This window comes from Rhinoderma darwinii, chromosome 7 (genome assembly GCF_050947455.1).
Source record: "Rhinoderma darwinii isolate aRhiDar2 chromosome 7, aRhiDar2.hap1, whole genome shotgun sequence".
Lineage (NCBI taxonomy): Eukaryota > Metazoa > Chordata > Amphibia > Anura > Rhinodermatidae > Rhinoderma > Rhinoderma darwinii.
Genome location: NC_134693.1, coordinates 79,515,987 through 79,532,366, shown reverse-complemented (window position 1 = coordinate 79,532,366; position 16,380 = coordinate 79,515,987). Strand labels below are relative to the sequence as shown.

The 16,380-nt window shown below is 45.4% G+C and overlaps 1 protein-coding gene across 5 annotated transcripts in view; it reads right to left on the bottom strand.

Moving 5' to 3' along the window:
• The window catches only part of MEI1 (meiotic double-stranded break formation protein 1), a 957,414-nt gene that overhangs the window by 679,886 nt on the left and 261,148 nt on the right, over positions 1-16,380 (bottom strand). For all 5 annotated transcript variants that reach the window (XM_075833602.1, XM_075833600.1, XM_075833605.1 and 2 more), the window contains one exon: positions 5,217-5,308. In XM_075833602.1, coding sequence (XP_075689717.1) covers positions 5,217-5,308 — 92 coding nt within the window. The remainder of the gene's footprint in view (positions 1-5,216; positions 5,309-16,380) is intronic.

Genomic DNA, 16,380 nt, shown 5'->3' with positions numbered 1-16,380 from the left:
TTGTTTATTATGTTTAAGTATTTTGCTTCATGTAAGTCTTCCTAGAGTATATGTACCTTTGTTGCAATATGCTCTATGACCCTTATATTGGAGATGCATCTTGGTGTATACCGATTGGTTAGGGTTGCAAGGCACGTGCGTTCCTGATCAGGATACACACCTACCCCCCACCTTTTTGTTTTTTCCACACCAACAGTCACACGTACTGCTGTCTGTCTCTTGCTACCACTGTAGTTTTGTATAAAGTCTTATTTTTCTTTCGTTTTTACAGTCTTATTCAGGGTTCATTGTACAATGTAACCTTCCCACTTCTTGCTTTTCTTACTTTCCTTTTAGTCCCCCTCCCGTCCTACTTTTTCTTTCTTTTCCTCTCCCTCCTCTGTTCCTCTTATGGCGGATGTTGCAATTACTACTTTTAATGTCAAAGGACTGAATGCTCCTAATTAACGGCATCATATTTTCCTACTTTTGAAAAAATTGTACTCCCAGATTTCTTTCCTACAAGAAACGCATTTTAAACTGGATAAAGTTCCCCAGATCCCCCGTCGCAACTCGGTTCACTGGTATCATAGCTGTCACCCAACATCGGTTTCTAAAGGAGTTGCGACTGTGATTCATGAGTCTGTTCCCTTTCAGCTTCGGCAGCGACACACTGACGCAGAAGGTAGAGTCCTCTTTTTAAAAGGTTCCATTGCTTCCAGCACCTACACTTTGGCAAACATATATGCCCCAAATTCTCATCAGGTTCTAGATGATTTGAAGCTGTTTGCTGAGGGTCAGATTATCCTGGGAGGTGATTTTAATGTTGTTTTGAATCCCTTTCTTGATTCCTCCTCCAGGAAGTCAAGCATCTCACAAAGGGATCTCAGTAAATTACATGCCAGGCTCCAAGACCTGGGCCTACACGATGTGTGGAGATCCCACTTTCCTAACGCAAAAGACTTTACCTTTTACTCACCTCGCCATCTTTCGCACCAGAGACTGGACTATCTTTTTGTGTCTTCTCACCTGCTGCCGTGTACTAAGAATCCCATGATAGGGAGTATAATGATATCTGATCATCCTCCTTCCTCAGTCACTGTGTCGCTGTCGTCGCTTCCCGAGAGAGAGTGGAGGTGGAGACTAACTGAGTCTCTTCTATATAAGGAAAGTGATTGCGCTCACCTCAAACAACACCTTCAGACCTTCTTTGAAATCAACTCTCTAGGTAACACTAACCACCCTATGATATGGGAAGCACACAAGTCCTACATTAGTGGTATTCTCATTGCATTAGGGTCAAAATGCCGGAAGGACAAGCAATTGGAGATAGATTCCATTTTGGCACAAATTGCCTCATTGGAACGTATTCATAAGCAATCTGTGTCCCTCCTGATCCAAGGTGACCTCTCCAGGTTGAGAACCTCTCTGAGGGAGTTCTTGGATGCTAAAGCAGCCAAGAATTACCTATACTTTAGACATAAACTATATGCACATGGTAACAATGGAGGTAAATTTATGTCCCGTTTGATTAAAAAAGAGAGGGAGATATCTCATATTGTTTCCATTAAAGATGAGCACGGCATCATTCACTCTGCCACCAAGGATATTGCTCGGTTATTTCAGAGCTTTTATTCTAAACTTTACGATTTGAAAGACTCTGAACCGGGGGATCCCACTTTTTGTAAAGAAGAAGCGACCAAACTCTTTCTCTCCTCTCTGGACCTCCCGTCCATAGACTCTGAATCCGCTGAATTACTGGTGGCCCCTGTCTCGTTGCAAGAATTACAAGATGTGCTGGCTATATTATAAGAAGTTTCAGGATGTTCTTCTGCCCCACCTTACACAGATGTGCAATACTTTATTGCAAGGAGGTAGTTTGCTCAGACAGACACACGAAGCACATGTGGTACAAATTCCCAAAAAAGGAAAGGATCCTCAGCTCTGTGGCAGCTACAGGCCGATTTCGCTGTTTAATCTTGACCTTAAAATATGGGCCAAACTTCTGGCCACTAGGTTAAGGCCGTTGATGCCTCATCTTATCAATAGTGAGCAGTCGGGGTTTGTCCCTGGCCAAGAGGGAAAGGATAACACCGCTAAGATCTTCCGAGCAATTCAAAAGGCGCATATGACAAACACACCTCTAGTCCTATTAAGTATTGATGCCGAAAAGGCATTTGACAGAGTTGATTGGTCATTCATGAGAGCAACTTTTGTTAAATATAACATACCATTGGTCTTTATTGAGGCGGTCATGTCCTTCTATGCGCAGCCCCAGGCACGACTAAAGGTTAATGGTCTATTATCACCGGTATTTGAGATCTCACATGGTACGAGCCAGTGGTGCCCCCTATCCCCCTCCCTATTTGTTTTAGCGGTTGGGACGCTTCTCCAAGCTGTAAGACAGGACCCAGAGGTGGAGGGTATGTCAATGGGCTCGGCGACACTACAAGTCACCGTCTTTGCTGACGATCTTCTCTTCCTGGTCACTAATCCCCGGATGGGGCTCCTTAAACTGGAGGCAATACTGAAACAATACGGCCATATATCCAAGTTTAAGGTAAATTTCAATAAATCAGAAGTGTTAAATATAACCCTCCCCCAAAATGTCTTGTCCACGCTGCAATCCACTTCCCCATTTTTATGGTCAAGAAACAACATTAAGTACTTGGGTATTCGTCTGTCAAATAAATGCTCAGATTTATTCAATCCTCAATTATGCGCCCCTTATTTCCAATATTACTAAATTACTTATTTCTTGGATGGGGTGGATTGCTTTGCTAAAAACGTATGTGGTCCCCAAGGTTCTGTATATGTTACAAATGGTGCCCATAGGCCTCTCCGGATCCTTTTCAAAATCACTATGAGGGATTTGTTCACGGTTTATATGGTGTCACAGGAAGTCCAGACTTTCACACTCTCTTTTGACTAAACGAAAAATGTCAGGCGGCGTTGGCTTACCGGACATGTCCTTGTATTATAAGGCTATCCAGGTCAATAGATGGTTGGATTTGGTCAGGCCCTGTAGAGATCCACTAGCAGCCACCATGGTGAAGTCCTTTTGGGGCCATTCCTTTCATAAGATGCTGTGGTTACCTGACCCAAAAATATTCACGAATCCTTCTTTTGATCCCATGTCAAGGGGACTTTGTGAAGTCTGGTATTCCTTGGGCCCTACCTTAATGCCCTTGCCCTCCCCGTGTCTCCCACTAGGACTCCTTCCTGAACTCTTAAGCATGGACACAAAGGCGTACCCTGACATGTGGGATGCTCTCAATTTATACTCTGTTCAGGACGTTCTACAAACTCACTTGGTCCCTGATAAACTTAATCTTCGTAACCTGTTGCCGGGGCTCTCCTTCACATTCCTGCACTATATCCAATTTTAAAAAGTTTGCTCCCAGTATTTTAGGATTTATCCCTCTTTTAGGGAGATGACTGACTTGGAGGGGGTATTGTTGGCTAAGAACCCTACCACACAGAAGATTTCATATTTATATGGTAATTTTATGGTGGGATCCTCGTCTCTCAAACCAGGCTTTCTTTCCGCATGGGAAAGTGAAATGGGTGTGCCTTTTTCAGACTTTGAATCAAAATTCATTCTCAGACATTCACATGGCTTCTCTACTTGTGTACGTCTCCAGGAAAACCATTATAAGCTTCTCTCTAGGTGGTACAGAACTCCTGAGGTCTTATTTACTCATAACATGTCTGACTCTAAAGTTTGCTGGAGATGTAACGCAGCCACGGGCACGTACACACACATTTGGTGGTACTGTCCTGTTATCTCTGATTTTTGGACCCAAATGGGTGACAAGATTGGACAGATCACTAACACATTTAATTGCTGCAGCCAAAACCTTAATCCCTATTGGCTGCAGACAAAACCGCCCTCTGTGCAAACTTGGCTCTCTAAAGTGTCTCAAATCTACAGGTGTAATGGTGGGGGTAAGGAAACAGACAAGTGAGCCCTAATCTACCCGCCACTCAGTCCCTGCCTACTTGCAACGACCCGCCCTAGGCGACGGGGTACAACTGGGCGACGGTCCCTACGCTCAATAAGTGCACGACAGACAAACAAACAAGGGTACACAGAAGCAAGGGAAAAGGGGCAGTTGCCCACGGCAACACCGTGAGCAACAAGAGTGGTGAACGAGCCGAGTCAAACCAGGAGTGTACGAGGTACCAAACGCAGAGCAGGAGAGTAGTGAATAAGCCGAGTCAAACCAGGAGTGTATGAGGTACCAAACGCAGAGCAGGAGAGTAGTCAGTAAGCCAGGGTCAATATGAAGCAGGGTCAAATAGTTCAAGAAGCTGCAGCAGGGCCAGGAAACCAACAGAGAAGAATCACAAGCAAGAAGGAACAGGAAAGGCAGGTATAAATAGACAGAGGGCGGGAGCTAGCTCCGTCTGGCCAGGCTGTGATAGGCTCTCCCACTCCTAAGCCTGCCATCCTGAGTGGTGGAAGATGGAGTCAGTCTCACAGACATAGAAGCAGGTGCAGACTGATTACCTATGGGCGTAGATACAGAAGCTGTGCCTGGCAGATCCTTAACAACAGGTTTGAAGAACTATCTAGTTGGGCCAACAGAACCCATGACAAATTTAATAGCATATGGTCGCCTTGGGCACAGTTTCAAGCCTCTTCCCCGCATCTACTTGTTCTATAGTCACCGCCTTCTTTTAACTTCTCGTGTAGAGGTTTTTTGCTTAGCTGGCTTAGGGAATGTGACTGGCGTGGAGACTTGGATCCAATCATTACTCATTGCTCCTTCTTGTCTTACCCCCCCACCCCTTCATCCCTATCCATCATGTTCCTTTATCTTTTGTACCCTTGCTTACCCCCCCCCCCTCCCGTCCCTTCTTACCCCATTCTTTTATACTCCATTACGGAGATGTCCTACAGTACAATGCAGTCCTGTTGGACTTGTATTTCGGAATGCTAATATTATCATCCTATAGTGTATCACATTTTGAATAAGTCAGTTATGATGTTTCTTTGTTTGCTCTTGAGTTTCATATTATGCTGTGCTGTTATTATGTATACATGTCATGTGTGCCTTGTTTGTTGTTAAACTTTCAAATGGAAAAGAAAAATAAAATTTAAAAAAAAAGAAAAAAAGCTCCTGATTTGTAGTTAGCAATTATCGTGGCTCCCAAAAAGCAGTCAGCCCTGAAATACAGCAGAAATTTGTTTTCAATGTGCCAAATGATATTAGTTATCAAAAGTAACTCACCTGCAGGCATTCTGAAAACACTCCAATACATTAGTAAGAAATTGTCCCTGATGGGAAATACTTCTGTTTTTGTCCATCTTAGCTTGGTTATTCTGAAGATAAATACAATATATACTCAATATATTCTCTCTTTCTCTTTAAAATTGTAGTAAGGAGGAAATCTTAGAAATGTAATATAAATCAAGGCATGAAAGCTCCTATTTAGAGTACAATAGAATGCTATGGTATACTAAAAGTCTATGTACACCTTAGGATAGAATATTTTGTAATAAATCATGTTTTTAAGTACTATTTTAATTGACTTCTGTATACATAGTAGCTTTATTGTTTTCTCTCAGTCAATTCTGTCAGCTAAGCTAAACTGACAGAGTCCAGGTCCTGTGTGTCCCTGACACACAGGATCCAGCTAATATTGATCACATTTAAGCTGATCAATTTAGATGTGATTGATATTAGGTGGATCACAGGACCAAGCTATCAGTCAAGTTCAGCTGAACTGATGGAATCGGCTAAGTGAGAATGAAAACGTTTCTATGTATACAGGATATGTAGAAGCTGCATAGTAAAAAGTAAAACTTTTTTAAATAAAAGCCAATTAGAAAGTCTTTCAAAACACACTGGATTAATGATAAAACAAATTCCATTCATACGTGTTTATAGCCTTTAAACCCTTGGAGACACATCCAGTGTCAATTTATGTGGTAATAACATTGGAATGCTTGTAATTGTACATGCGATTCTGAGATTGTTTTTTTGTGTGACACATTGTACTTTATATTAGTGGTAAAAACTGGTCGATACCTTGTGTTTATTTGTGAAAACACAAAATTTGGATCCCCCCCCCCCCCTAAATTTAATGTATCTATTTGTAAGGCAGACAGTAGTATCACAACAAATTGTTACTAGTTAACATTTAGAATGTCTACTTTATGTTGGATCATTTTTTTGAATGCCCTTTTATTATTCTAGGGCGTTAAAAGGCTTATAACATTAGCAGCAATTTCTCACATTTTCAAGAACATTTCCAAATCTATTTTTTTATGGACCAGTTCGGTTCCGAAGTGGCTTTGAGGGGTTTATGTATTATAAACCCCCAAAAATCAGACTATTTTTAAAAACTTCACAACTCAAAGTATTAAAAAAAAGAAAAAGAAAGTTTCTTAACACTTTAGGCGTTTCACAGGATTTAAAGAAATGTATAGGTCAAATGTACAAATTTCGTTTTGTTTGTTTAGCTTTGTTTTTTTTCGCAAATTCAATTTTAAATCATTTTTTTCTGTAACACAGAAGGTTTTACCAAAGAAAAACAAAACAACTCAATATTTATTGCCCAGATTCTGCAGTTTTAAGAAATATCCCACATGTGGCTCTAGTGTGCTACTGAACTCAAACATAGGCCTCAGAAGTGTCGGAGAACCTAGTGAATTTTGGGCCTTATTTTTATTAGAATACATTTTAGGCACCATGTAAGGTTTGAAGAGGTATTGTGGTGTAAAAACATAGGAAACACCCCCAAAAAGACACTGTTTTGGAAACTACAACCCCCAAGGCATTCAGGGTTTTTTTCAGTTTTTATTGGAATTAGGCCTTAGGGCTTATTCAGACGAACGTTGCTTTTTTGCGCGCGCAAAAAACGCGGCGTTTTGCACGCGCAAAAACCACTTGACAGCTCCGTGTGTGTCATCCGTGTACTATGCGCGGCTGCGTGATTTTCGCGCAGCCGCCATCATAGAGATGAGTCTAGTCGACGTCAGTCACTGTCCAGGGTGCTGAAAGAGTTAACTGATCGGCAGTTAACTCTTTCAGCACCCTCGACAGTGAATGCCGATCACAATATCGAGAAACCTGTTAAAAAAAAAGAAAAAGTTCGTACTTACCGAGAACTTCCCTCCCGGCCGTTGCCTTGGTGACGCGTCCTTGGTGACGCGCCTCTCTTGACATCGGGCCCCACCTCCCTGGATGACGCCGCAGTCCATGTGACCGCTGCAACCTGTGCTTGGCCTGTGATTGGCTGGAGCTGTCACTTGGACTGAATTGTCATCCCGGGAGGTCAGACTGGAGGAAGAAGCCGGGAGTTATCGGTAAGTCAGAACTTCTTTTTTTTTTTACACGTTCATGTGTATTGGGATCGGAAGTCCGGGGTGCTGAAACAGTTTAACTCTTTCAGCACCCTGGACAGTGACTATCTCCTGACGTCGCGTACCGGAATTTTTTTTGCCGAGTTGGCCAAAATGAGTTCGGCCGAACCCGGTGAAGTTCGGTTCGGTTGTCCGGGTTCGCTCATCTCAAAGACACTCAGTTTGGATGTTTGTAAACAGAAAAGCACGTGGTGCTTTTCTGTTTACATTCATCCTTTTGACAGCTGGTGCGCAAAACAGGCAGTTCGCACGGAAGTGCTTCCGTGCGACCTGCGTGGTTTTCACGCACCCATTGACTTCAATGGGTGCGTGATGCGCGAAATACGTGGAGATATTGACCATGTCGCGCTTTTTGCGCAGCGGACAAACGCTGCGCAAAAAGCACGGACTGTCTGTACTGCCCCATAGACTTGTATTGGTCTGTGCGCGGCGCGTGAAAACCACGCGGCCCGCACGGACCAATACACGTTCGTGTGAATCCACCCTTAAAAATAAGAAGCTACATTTTTCCACAAAAAAGTTCATTTTAGCTCAGATTTTTTTCATTTTCTCAAGGACTAAAGGAGAAAAAGCAGCCCAACATTAGTATAGCAATTTCTCCCGAGTATGAAAACACCCGATATGTGATCGTAAACAATCTTTAGTTCTCATTGGTACAATTTTGGGGTACATGCAACTTTTTAAAAACTTTCATGATATTTTTTTTAAGGCGAGGTGGCCAAAACACAGCAATTCTGGTATTCTTTTTTATTTTATTATTTTTTTATGGTGTTCACTAGAGATGAGCGAACCGGGACAACCGAACCCGGTTTCGGTCCGAACATCGGTAAAAGTTCGGTTCGCAGCGAATCCGAACTTCACCGTGTTCGGCCGAACCTGTTTTGACCGAACCCGGCTACATTTTAGCGCCTGCCACATGTTAGATGTAAAATGGAGGATTTCACAATATCGCCTGACATCAGGCTACCCCATAATGCCTTGCAAACGGCTCTCCCAGCCAATCGGGAGGCAGCATAGGGGCAGGCTCAAGCCTGCAATAAAAGTCTATGCACGGAGCTCAGCGGCCATTTTACAGACAGGAGCTGTAGGGATAGCATCTCTGTGCAGTAAGGGAAAGCTTTAGGAATCTAAAAGGCAGGAATCCAGCAATCGAAGGGGCTCATCCACTACTCACTACTCAGCCAGTGTGTGAATACACTTTTATAAAGGGGCTCATCCCCGTTGCATCCAACTTGCAATACAGGCAGCCTTTGTAGTAGTACTACAACGCCCAGCATTTCCTGAGTGCACCGCGGCGTGGCTGATAGAAATTCTCATTCATTGCCATTTGCCAAGCCAGTGTGTGAATACGCTTTTAGAAGGGGCTCATCCCCGGCCGTTAACATAACAAAATAACAATCCAACTTGCAATACAGGCAGCCTAGTAGTACTACAAAGCCCAGCATTCCCTGAGTGCACCGGGGCGTGCCTGATAGAAATTCTCATTCGTAGCCATTTGCCAAGCCAGTGTGTGAATACACTTTTAGAAGGGCCTCATCCCCGGCCATTAACATAACGAAATAACAATCCAACTTGCAATACAGGTAGCCTTTGTAGTAGTAGTAGTAGTAGTAGTAGTAGTACTACAAAGCCCAGCATTCCCTGAGTGCACCGGGGCGTGCCTGATAGAAATTCTCATTCGTAGCCATTTGCCAAGCCAGTGTGTGAATACACTTTTAGAAGGGGCTCATCCCTGGCCGTTAACATAACGAAATAACAATCCAACTTGCAACACAGGCAGCCTTTGTAGTAGTAGTACTACAACGCCCAGCATTCCCTGAGTGCACCGCGGCGTGCCTGATAGAAATTCTCATTCATTGCTATTTGCCAAGCCAGTGTGTGAATACGCTTTTAGAAGGGGCTCATCCCCGGCCGTTAACATAACGAAATAACAATCCAACTTGCAATACAGGCAGCCTAGTAGTACTACAACGCCCAGCATTCCCTGAGTGCACCGCGGCGTGGCTGATAGAAATTCTCATTCATTGCCATTTGCCAAGCAAGTGTGTGAATACGCTTTTAGAAGGGGCTCATCCCCGGCCGTTAACATAACGAAATAACAATCCAACTTGCAATACAGGCAGCCTTTGTAGTAGTAGTAGTACTACAAAGCCCAGCATTCCCTGAGTGCAACGCAGCGTGCCTGATAGAAATTCTCATTCATTGGCATTTGCCAAGCCAGTGTGTGAATACGCTTTTAGAAGGGGCTCATCCCCGGTCGTTAACATAACGAAATAACAATCCAACTTGCAATACAGGCAGCCTAGTAGTACTACAAAGCCCAGCATTCCCTGAGTACACCGCGGCGTGCCTGATAGAAATTCTCATTCATTGCCATTTGCCAAGCCACTGTGTGAATACGCTTTTAGAAGGGGCTCATCCCCGGCCGTTAACATCACGAAATAACAATCCAACTTGCAATACAGGCAGCCTTTGTAGTAGTAGTAGTAGTAGTAGTAGTAGTACTACAACGCCCAGCATTCCCTGAGTGTACCGCGGCGTGCCTGATAGAAATTCTAATTCATTGCCATTTGCCAAGCCAGTGTGTGAATACGCTTTTAGAAGGGGCTCATCCCCGGCCGTTAACATAACGAAATAACAATCCAACTTGCAATACAGGCAGCCTTTGTAGTAGAAGTAGTAGTAGTAGTAGTACTACAACGCCCAGCATTCCTTGAGTGCACCGCGGCGTGGCTGATAGAAATTCTCATTCATTGCCATTTGCCAAGCCAGTGTGTGAATACGCTTTTAGAAGGGGCTCATCCCCGGCCGTTAACATAACGAAATAACAATCCAACTTGCAATACAGGCAGCCTAGTAGTACTACAACGCCCAGCATTCCCTGAGTGCACCGTGGCGTGCCTGATAGAAATTCTCATTCATTGCCATTTGCCAAGCCAGTGTGTGAATACGTTTTTAGAAGGGGCTCATCCCCGGCCGTTAACATAACGAAATAACAATCCAACTTGCAATACAGGCAGCCTAGTAGTACTACAATGCCCAGCATTCCCTGAGTGAACCGTGGCGTGCCTGATAGAAATTCTCATTCATTGCCATTTGCCAAGCCAGTGTGTGAATACGCTTTTAGAAGGGGCTCATCCCCGGCCGTTAACATAACGAAATAACAATCCAACTTGCAATACAGGCAGCCTTTGTAGTAGTAGTAGTAGTAGTAGTACAATGCCCAGCATTCCCTGAGTGCTCCGCGGCGTGGCTGATAGAAATTCTCATTCATTGCCATTTGCCAAGCCAGTGTGTGAATACGCTTTTAGAAGGGGCTCATCCCCGGCCGTTAACATAACGAAATAACAATCCAACTTGCAATACAGGCAGCCTTTGTAGTAGTACTACAACGCCCAGCATTCCCTGAGTGCACCGCGGCGTGGCTGATAGAAATTCTCATTCATTGCCATTTGCCAAGCCAGTGTGTGAATACGCTTTTAGAAAGGGCTCATCCCCCGGGCTTTGATTCAACTTGCTGCACTCCAGCAGTGAAATGTCTGGTAAAAAAAAAGGTAGAGAAAGGACGGGGTAGAGGAAGAAACACCCATGCCGTGTCCTCTTCCAGTCCAAATGTTGGATCTGTTGGTGCCAGACCCAGTACCAGCATTTGTGGCACAAGACATGTGCCCAGTTCCACTAGTAGCAGCAGCCATGTGCCTGCTGGTAGTAGTAGCAGTATCAGCAAGCCAGACTTGTCCATCTCCTCCGGTGGGCGGGTTACTTTAGACAATACGGCTATTGTGGACTGGTTGGCTGGCTCGCGGTCATCTCAGCAGGAAGACTCTGACGATCTGGCTTCAAGCCAGGTTTCGTTGGATTCCAGATCCTCTACAGTTCCTTGGCACAGTGACAGTAGTAATATGGGTATTTCTAGCGTTTCCATTCCATCATCTATGTCTTCACTCCCCCTTCCTAGCGGGAAGCCATCTTTCCTGAGAGTCCTAAGAGACATCTCCTCGGGTGCGAAGGAAGATACTGAACAACATAGTGATGATGATTTGTTTTCCGCAAGTCAGCCAACGGAGTGTGTTGCGGCGGTGGTGGAGGTGGAAGCGGTGTCCGAGACGCATAGCTGTGGTAGTGGGGGTGTTGGTGGTGGCACTGGTAGCCGTGGGGGCAGACGCAGTAATGAGGGGGGGCATGGAGCCCGCCATGATGTCACATCACATTAACAACACAGTGACAGAAGTGGCGGGGATGATGAGGAGGGCTATGATGATGATGTTGTTTTAGACAGGACGTGGGAACCAGGTGACGAGGTGATGACGGTGTCAGAGGAGCAGGGTAGTAGTGGCGGCACTGGCAGTGATAAACAGCCAAGCCGAGGTAGGGGCAGAAGTCAATCTGCAAAACGTTGCAGCGGTAGGGTCAGCTCAGGAGCCGGTGACGGCAACACTGATGCTGGTGTAGGCTCCCGAAAAAAGCCTGCCAGACAAGGGGCAAGCTCGGGTAGTGGTGGTGTACGTGGTACTACCTCTTTACGGTACTCTGCCATGTGGCAATTTTTCTGTACCTTCCCGGAGGACGAAAACATGGCACAGTGCCGTATCTGCAAGCAGAAATTAAGGCGTGGGCAGGGCAGCAATGTAGGAACTACCGCTCTACGTAAACACATGGAGCGGCATCACAAGGCCATGTGGGACAATCGACATGCCCCACCATCATCATGTACATCTAATGAAGACCCCTCTGCCGCTGCTGCTGCTCCGAGTCCCTGTCATCTAAGTAGTAGCTAGGCCTTATCCACCATGTCGTCGTTGTCATCATCATCATCACTGTCATCTAGTGCTCCTCCTACGTCCCGTCAGTTATCCATTACGGAATCATTGTCCAATAAGCAACAATATATACCCAGTCATCCACTTGTCGTGTGGCTTAATTCACACCTGGCTAAGTTGTTGGTGGTGCAGTCGCTGCCGTACCACCTGGTTGACTCCGCCGGCTTCAAGCAATTAATGCCGTGCGCTCAGCCTAGGTGGCGAATACCTAGCCGACATTACTTCTCCAAAACAGCTGTCCCTGCCTTGCACAAGCACGTGGAGGAAAAAGTGTGCCAGTCCTTGCAATTATCCGTGTGCAGCAGGCTACATGCCACCGTCGACACGTGGAGCAGCAACTATGGGCAGGGACAGTACATGTCTTTCACGGCCCACTGGGTCAATATTTTGCAGTCCGATGCACCACAGCAGCAATGCCAGGCATTACCACCTCAACGCTTGTATCTTTCTGGTTCAACTCCGGACACCAGGCGCCTACCATCCTCCTCCTCCTCCTACTCCTCCTCCTTGCCCTCCTCAATGGAGGTCTTCCCGTCCCCGACAGGACACAGTGTATCTTCCACTCCTCCTCCCTCCTCTTTTCATAGGTGCAAGGTGAAGCGCCACAACGCTGTCTTACATCTGCTGAGCCTGGGCGAGAAAAGCCACACAGTGCAGGAGCTCCTGCTGTGCATCAAGGAGGAAATCGCACGCTGGCTGTCTCCTCTGAAACTCACACTGGGCAATGTTGTCTCTGAACGTTGTGGCTGCACTGCGTCTAGGTCACCTGACACACGCTCCTTGCATGGTACATGTGATCAATCTGGTCATAACACGCTTCTTAAAGTCATATGTTGGTTTGAAGGGTGTGTTGGCCATGTCCAGGAGCGTTTGCGTTCGCTTTAGACGTTCGTATGCATTTAAGCACGCCCTCCTGGACTTGCAGCGTCAAAACAATCTCCCAGAACACAGCCTGATTTGCGACGTTCCAACACGCTGGAATTCCACCCTGCACATGTTGGACCGTCCGTACGAACAGCGGAAAGCCGTGAATGATTTCCTGATGCAGCAGACGGGCAGCGTTTGGAGCCAGTGTAATTTCGAGCTCAGGCACTGGCAGCTGGTTAGAGACGCATGTCGCGTTTTGAGGCCACGCGATTTGTGAGCTGTGACGCTAGCGGAATGAACGATGTTATGCCGCTGATATTCATTATGGAGCAAACGCTCACAGCGATGATTCAGCAAAGGATGGCGGAAGGATCACATCTGGCTATGGATGTTGAGGAGGAGGAGGAGGAGGAGGATGAGGAAACAGGACCTGAAGAGGAGCTGGATTTGGAGATGGAATCACAGGAAGGGATAGGGGACGAGGCAGCCGCACAACATGACCGTGATGGTGATGACGAGTCTGACGACGACCTTGATGATGGACAACCATGGCAGTATGGGGCGGAGATGGAACCAACCGGGCCCTCTGAAACGCTGGCCAGGATGGCGAGCTGTATGCTTCGTTACTTACGCGCTGACTGTCGTATTGTTAGCATGAAGCAAAGAGATGAGTACTGGATAGCCACACTTTTAGAGATGGGATGTTCACCATCACCAGGTGCAGCACCTAAACAACCAGGTTCACTCGTACCTGGACTGTGTCCTTTCTCCGTCAGAAATCCTGATCCCAGACCCCATGGACCTCTGGGTCAGCAGATTGGATCATTGGCAAGAACTGGTCCAGTTTGCCATGGGTGTACAAGATTGTCCGCCAACAGCTTGGAAAATCTCACGTTTCTGAAAATGAATCAAGCGTGGATCGGTGAGGATTTTAAAACCCCTGTGCCTGATGCCACTGATTAGATCTGACATTTCTGCTGCTGCTGCCGCTGCCGCCTGCTACTGCCGCCTGCTACTACGGGATTCTGTCCTGTCCACACATTTTTTAATGTGCCGCTGTTGGTGCTGCTACTACTTCTACCACCAATCCACCCCCAGTGCGTCTGCTACAAGCAGGTCTGCCCCACCACAGGGCTTTGTCCTGTGACTGTCCAGTCTCTTTTAATGTGCTGCTACTACTACTACCACCCTTGCTGTCTGTTGGCTACCTCTACTACCACCAATACACCTCCACTGCCGTCTGCTACAAGCAGGCCTGAGGTCTGCCCCACCACAGGGCTTTGTCCTGTGACTGTCCAGTCTCATTTAATGTGCTGCTACTACTACTACCACCCTTGCTGTCTGTGTTGGCTACCTCTACTACCACCAATACACCTCCACTGCCGTCTGCTACAAGCAGGCCTGAGGCTTGCCCCATCACAGGGCTTTGTCCTGTGACTGTCCAGTGTCTTTAATGTGCTGCTGCTACTACTACTACTACTACTACTACCACCCTTGCTGTCCGCTGGCTACCTCTATTACCACCAATACACCTCCACTGCCGTCTGCTACAAGCAGGCCTGCCACACCACAGGGCTTTGTCCTGTGACTGTCCAGTCTCTTTTAATGTGCTGCTACTACTACTACTACCACCCTTGCTGTCTGTGTTGGCTACCTCTACTACCACCAATACACCTCCACTGCCGTCTGCTACAAGCAGGCCTGAGGCCAGCCCCACCACAGGGCTTTGTCCTGTGACTGTCCAGTGTCTTTTAATGTGCTGCTACTACTACTACTACTACTACTACTACTACCACCCTTGCTGTCCGCTGGCTACCTCTACTACCACCAATACACCTCCACTGCCGTCTGCTACAAGCAGGCCTGCCCCACCACAGGGCTTTGTCCTGTGACTGTCCAGTGTCTTTTAATGTGATGCTACTACTACTACTACTACCACCCTTGCTGTCCGCTGGCTACCTCTACTACCACCAATACACCTCCACTGCCGTCTGCTACAAGCAGGCCTGCCCCACCACAGTAAACCTAAAGGAAAAAAAAGGGTACACAGCGCCACATGGTGCAAGATAAACCTGATGGAAAAGGTTGAAAAGAGTAAAAATAGGTGATCGCGCTCACCTTAACAAGTTGTACAAATCAGGTACAACACTGATGTGAGCATGTAAGAATGAAACAAATAGCTGCTGCTCCCCAATCCAGATGCCGGTATCATGGAAGCGTGGTACCGCAATGTAATAGTAAAATAGGAAAAAATGTATGGATATACAGGGGAGCGCTACTAATAAGTAAACGGGTAACAGTGGTAAATTCCTTGATTTATTAAATATAGGCAACGCGTTTCAACACAGGACATGTGTCTTCGTCAGGCCAAGGAAGAACAAATAGTGCAAAGAGACATCTTAAATAATAAGCCAAACATGATTAAAAAATCCACAGCAGCCTGAAAAAACCGCGAAAGCAAAGCTCATGGAGAGAGCTGTCAGTGACGTCATATAAACAGATGTTAAATGCGGGACTCACAATCCAGCCAAAAAACAACAAACAACATCACTAAGTGATCCTGCAATTAATACTGCATCATTTTGTTGATGCATGTAAAATGTCAGAACAAAGTCAAAATAAAAACGGGATACGCAATATTACATTATGCGCTGTGAAAATAAAAAAGCAGAGGAACACATTTAAAAGACAGCAGGAGAAACAATAAAGAGTTAAAATAACTCCGTAATATCTACGTGTGTCCTGGCTGAGTCCACAGGAGAAGCGCAGGCAGTGGAGGAATAAATCAAGCTGTTAGCGAACGGCACGAAAGAGTTCCATGTAGTTATGGCAACGGAGCAGAGACGGAGGCCGCAGAGGGCCAAAAAGAGAAAAAGAGCAAAACGAGGTAAACAGAACAAGATCTCCAGAGGGAGAAAAGAGTTGGAGGGACGGGAAAAGGATGGGTGAGTGAGCAAGGACATATAGGGGAGTTACAGATACCATGTAAATAGATAAGAGCACATATTAAAAAAGGATTAAATAGTTGAATAAAACAGTCGCAAGGATATTGTAAAAGGCTGATAAGTTATAAAATATGGCAAAATAAATTAAATACAATTTAGGAATGAAACACAGAATGAAAAAAAAAACAAAAAAAAAACAAAACAAAAAAAAACAAACATTTCGTTCAATTAATGAATAAAATAAATGTGCAATTAATAAATAAAAATAATAAATTGATGATAATAATAATAATGCATTGATAATACATATTTCATAAATATTACAAAAAATGCCAAAAAATTACATAGGGAAGTAAAAATACTTCAACATATGTAAACAGAACAATATGATGTG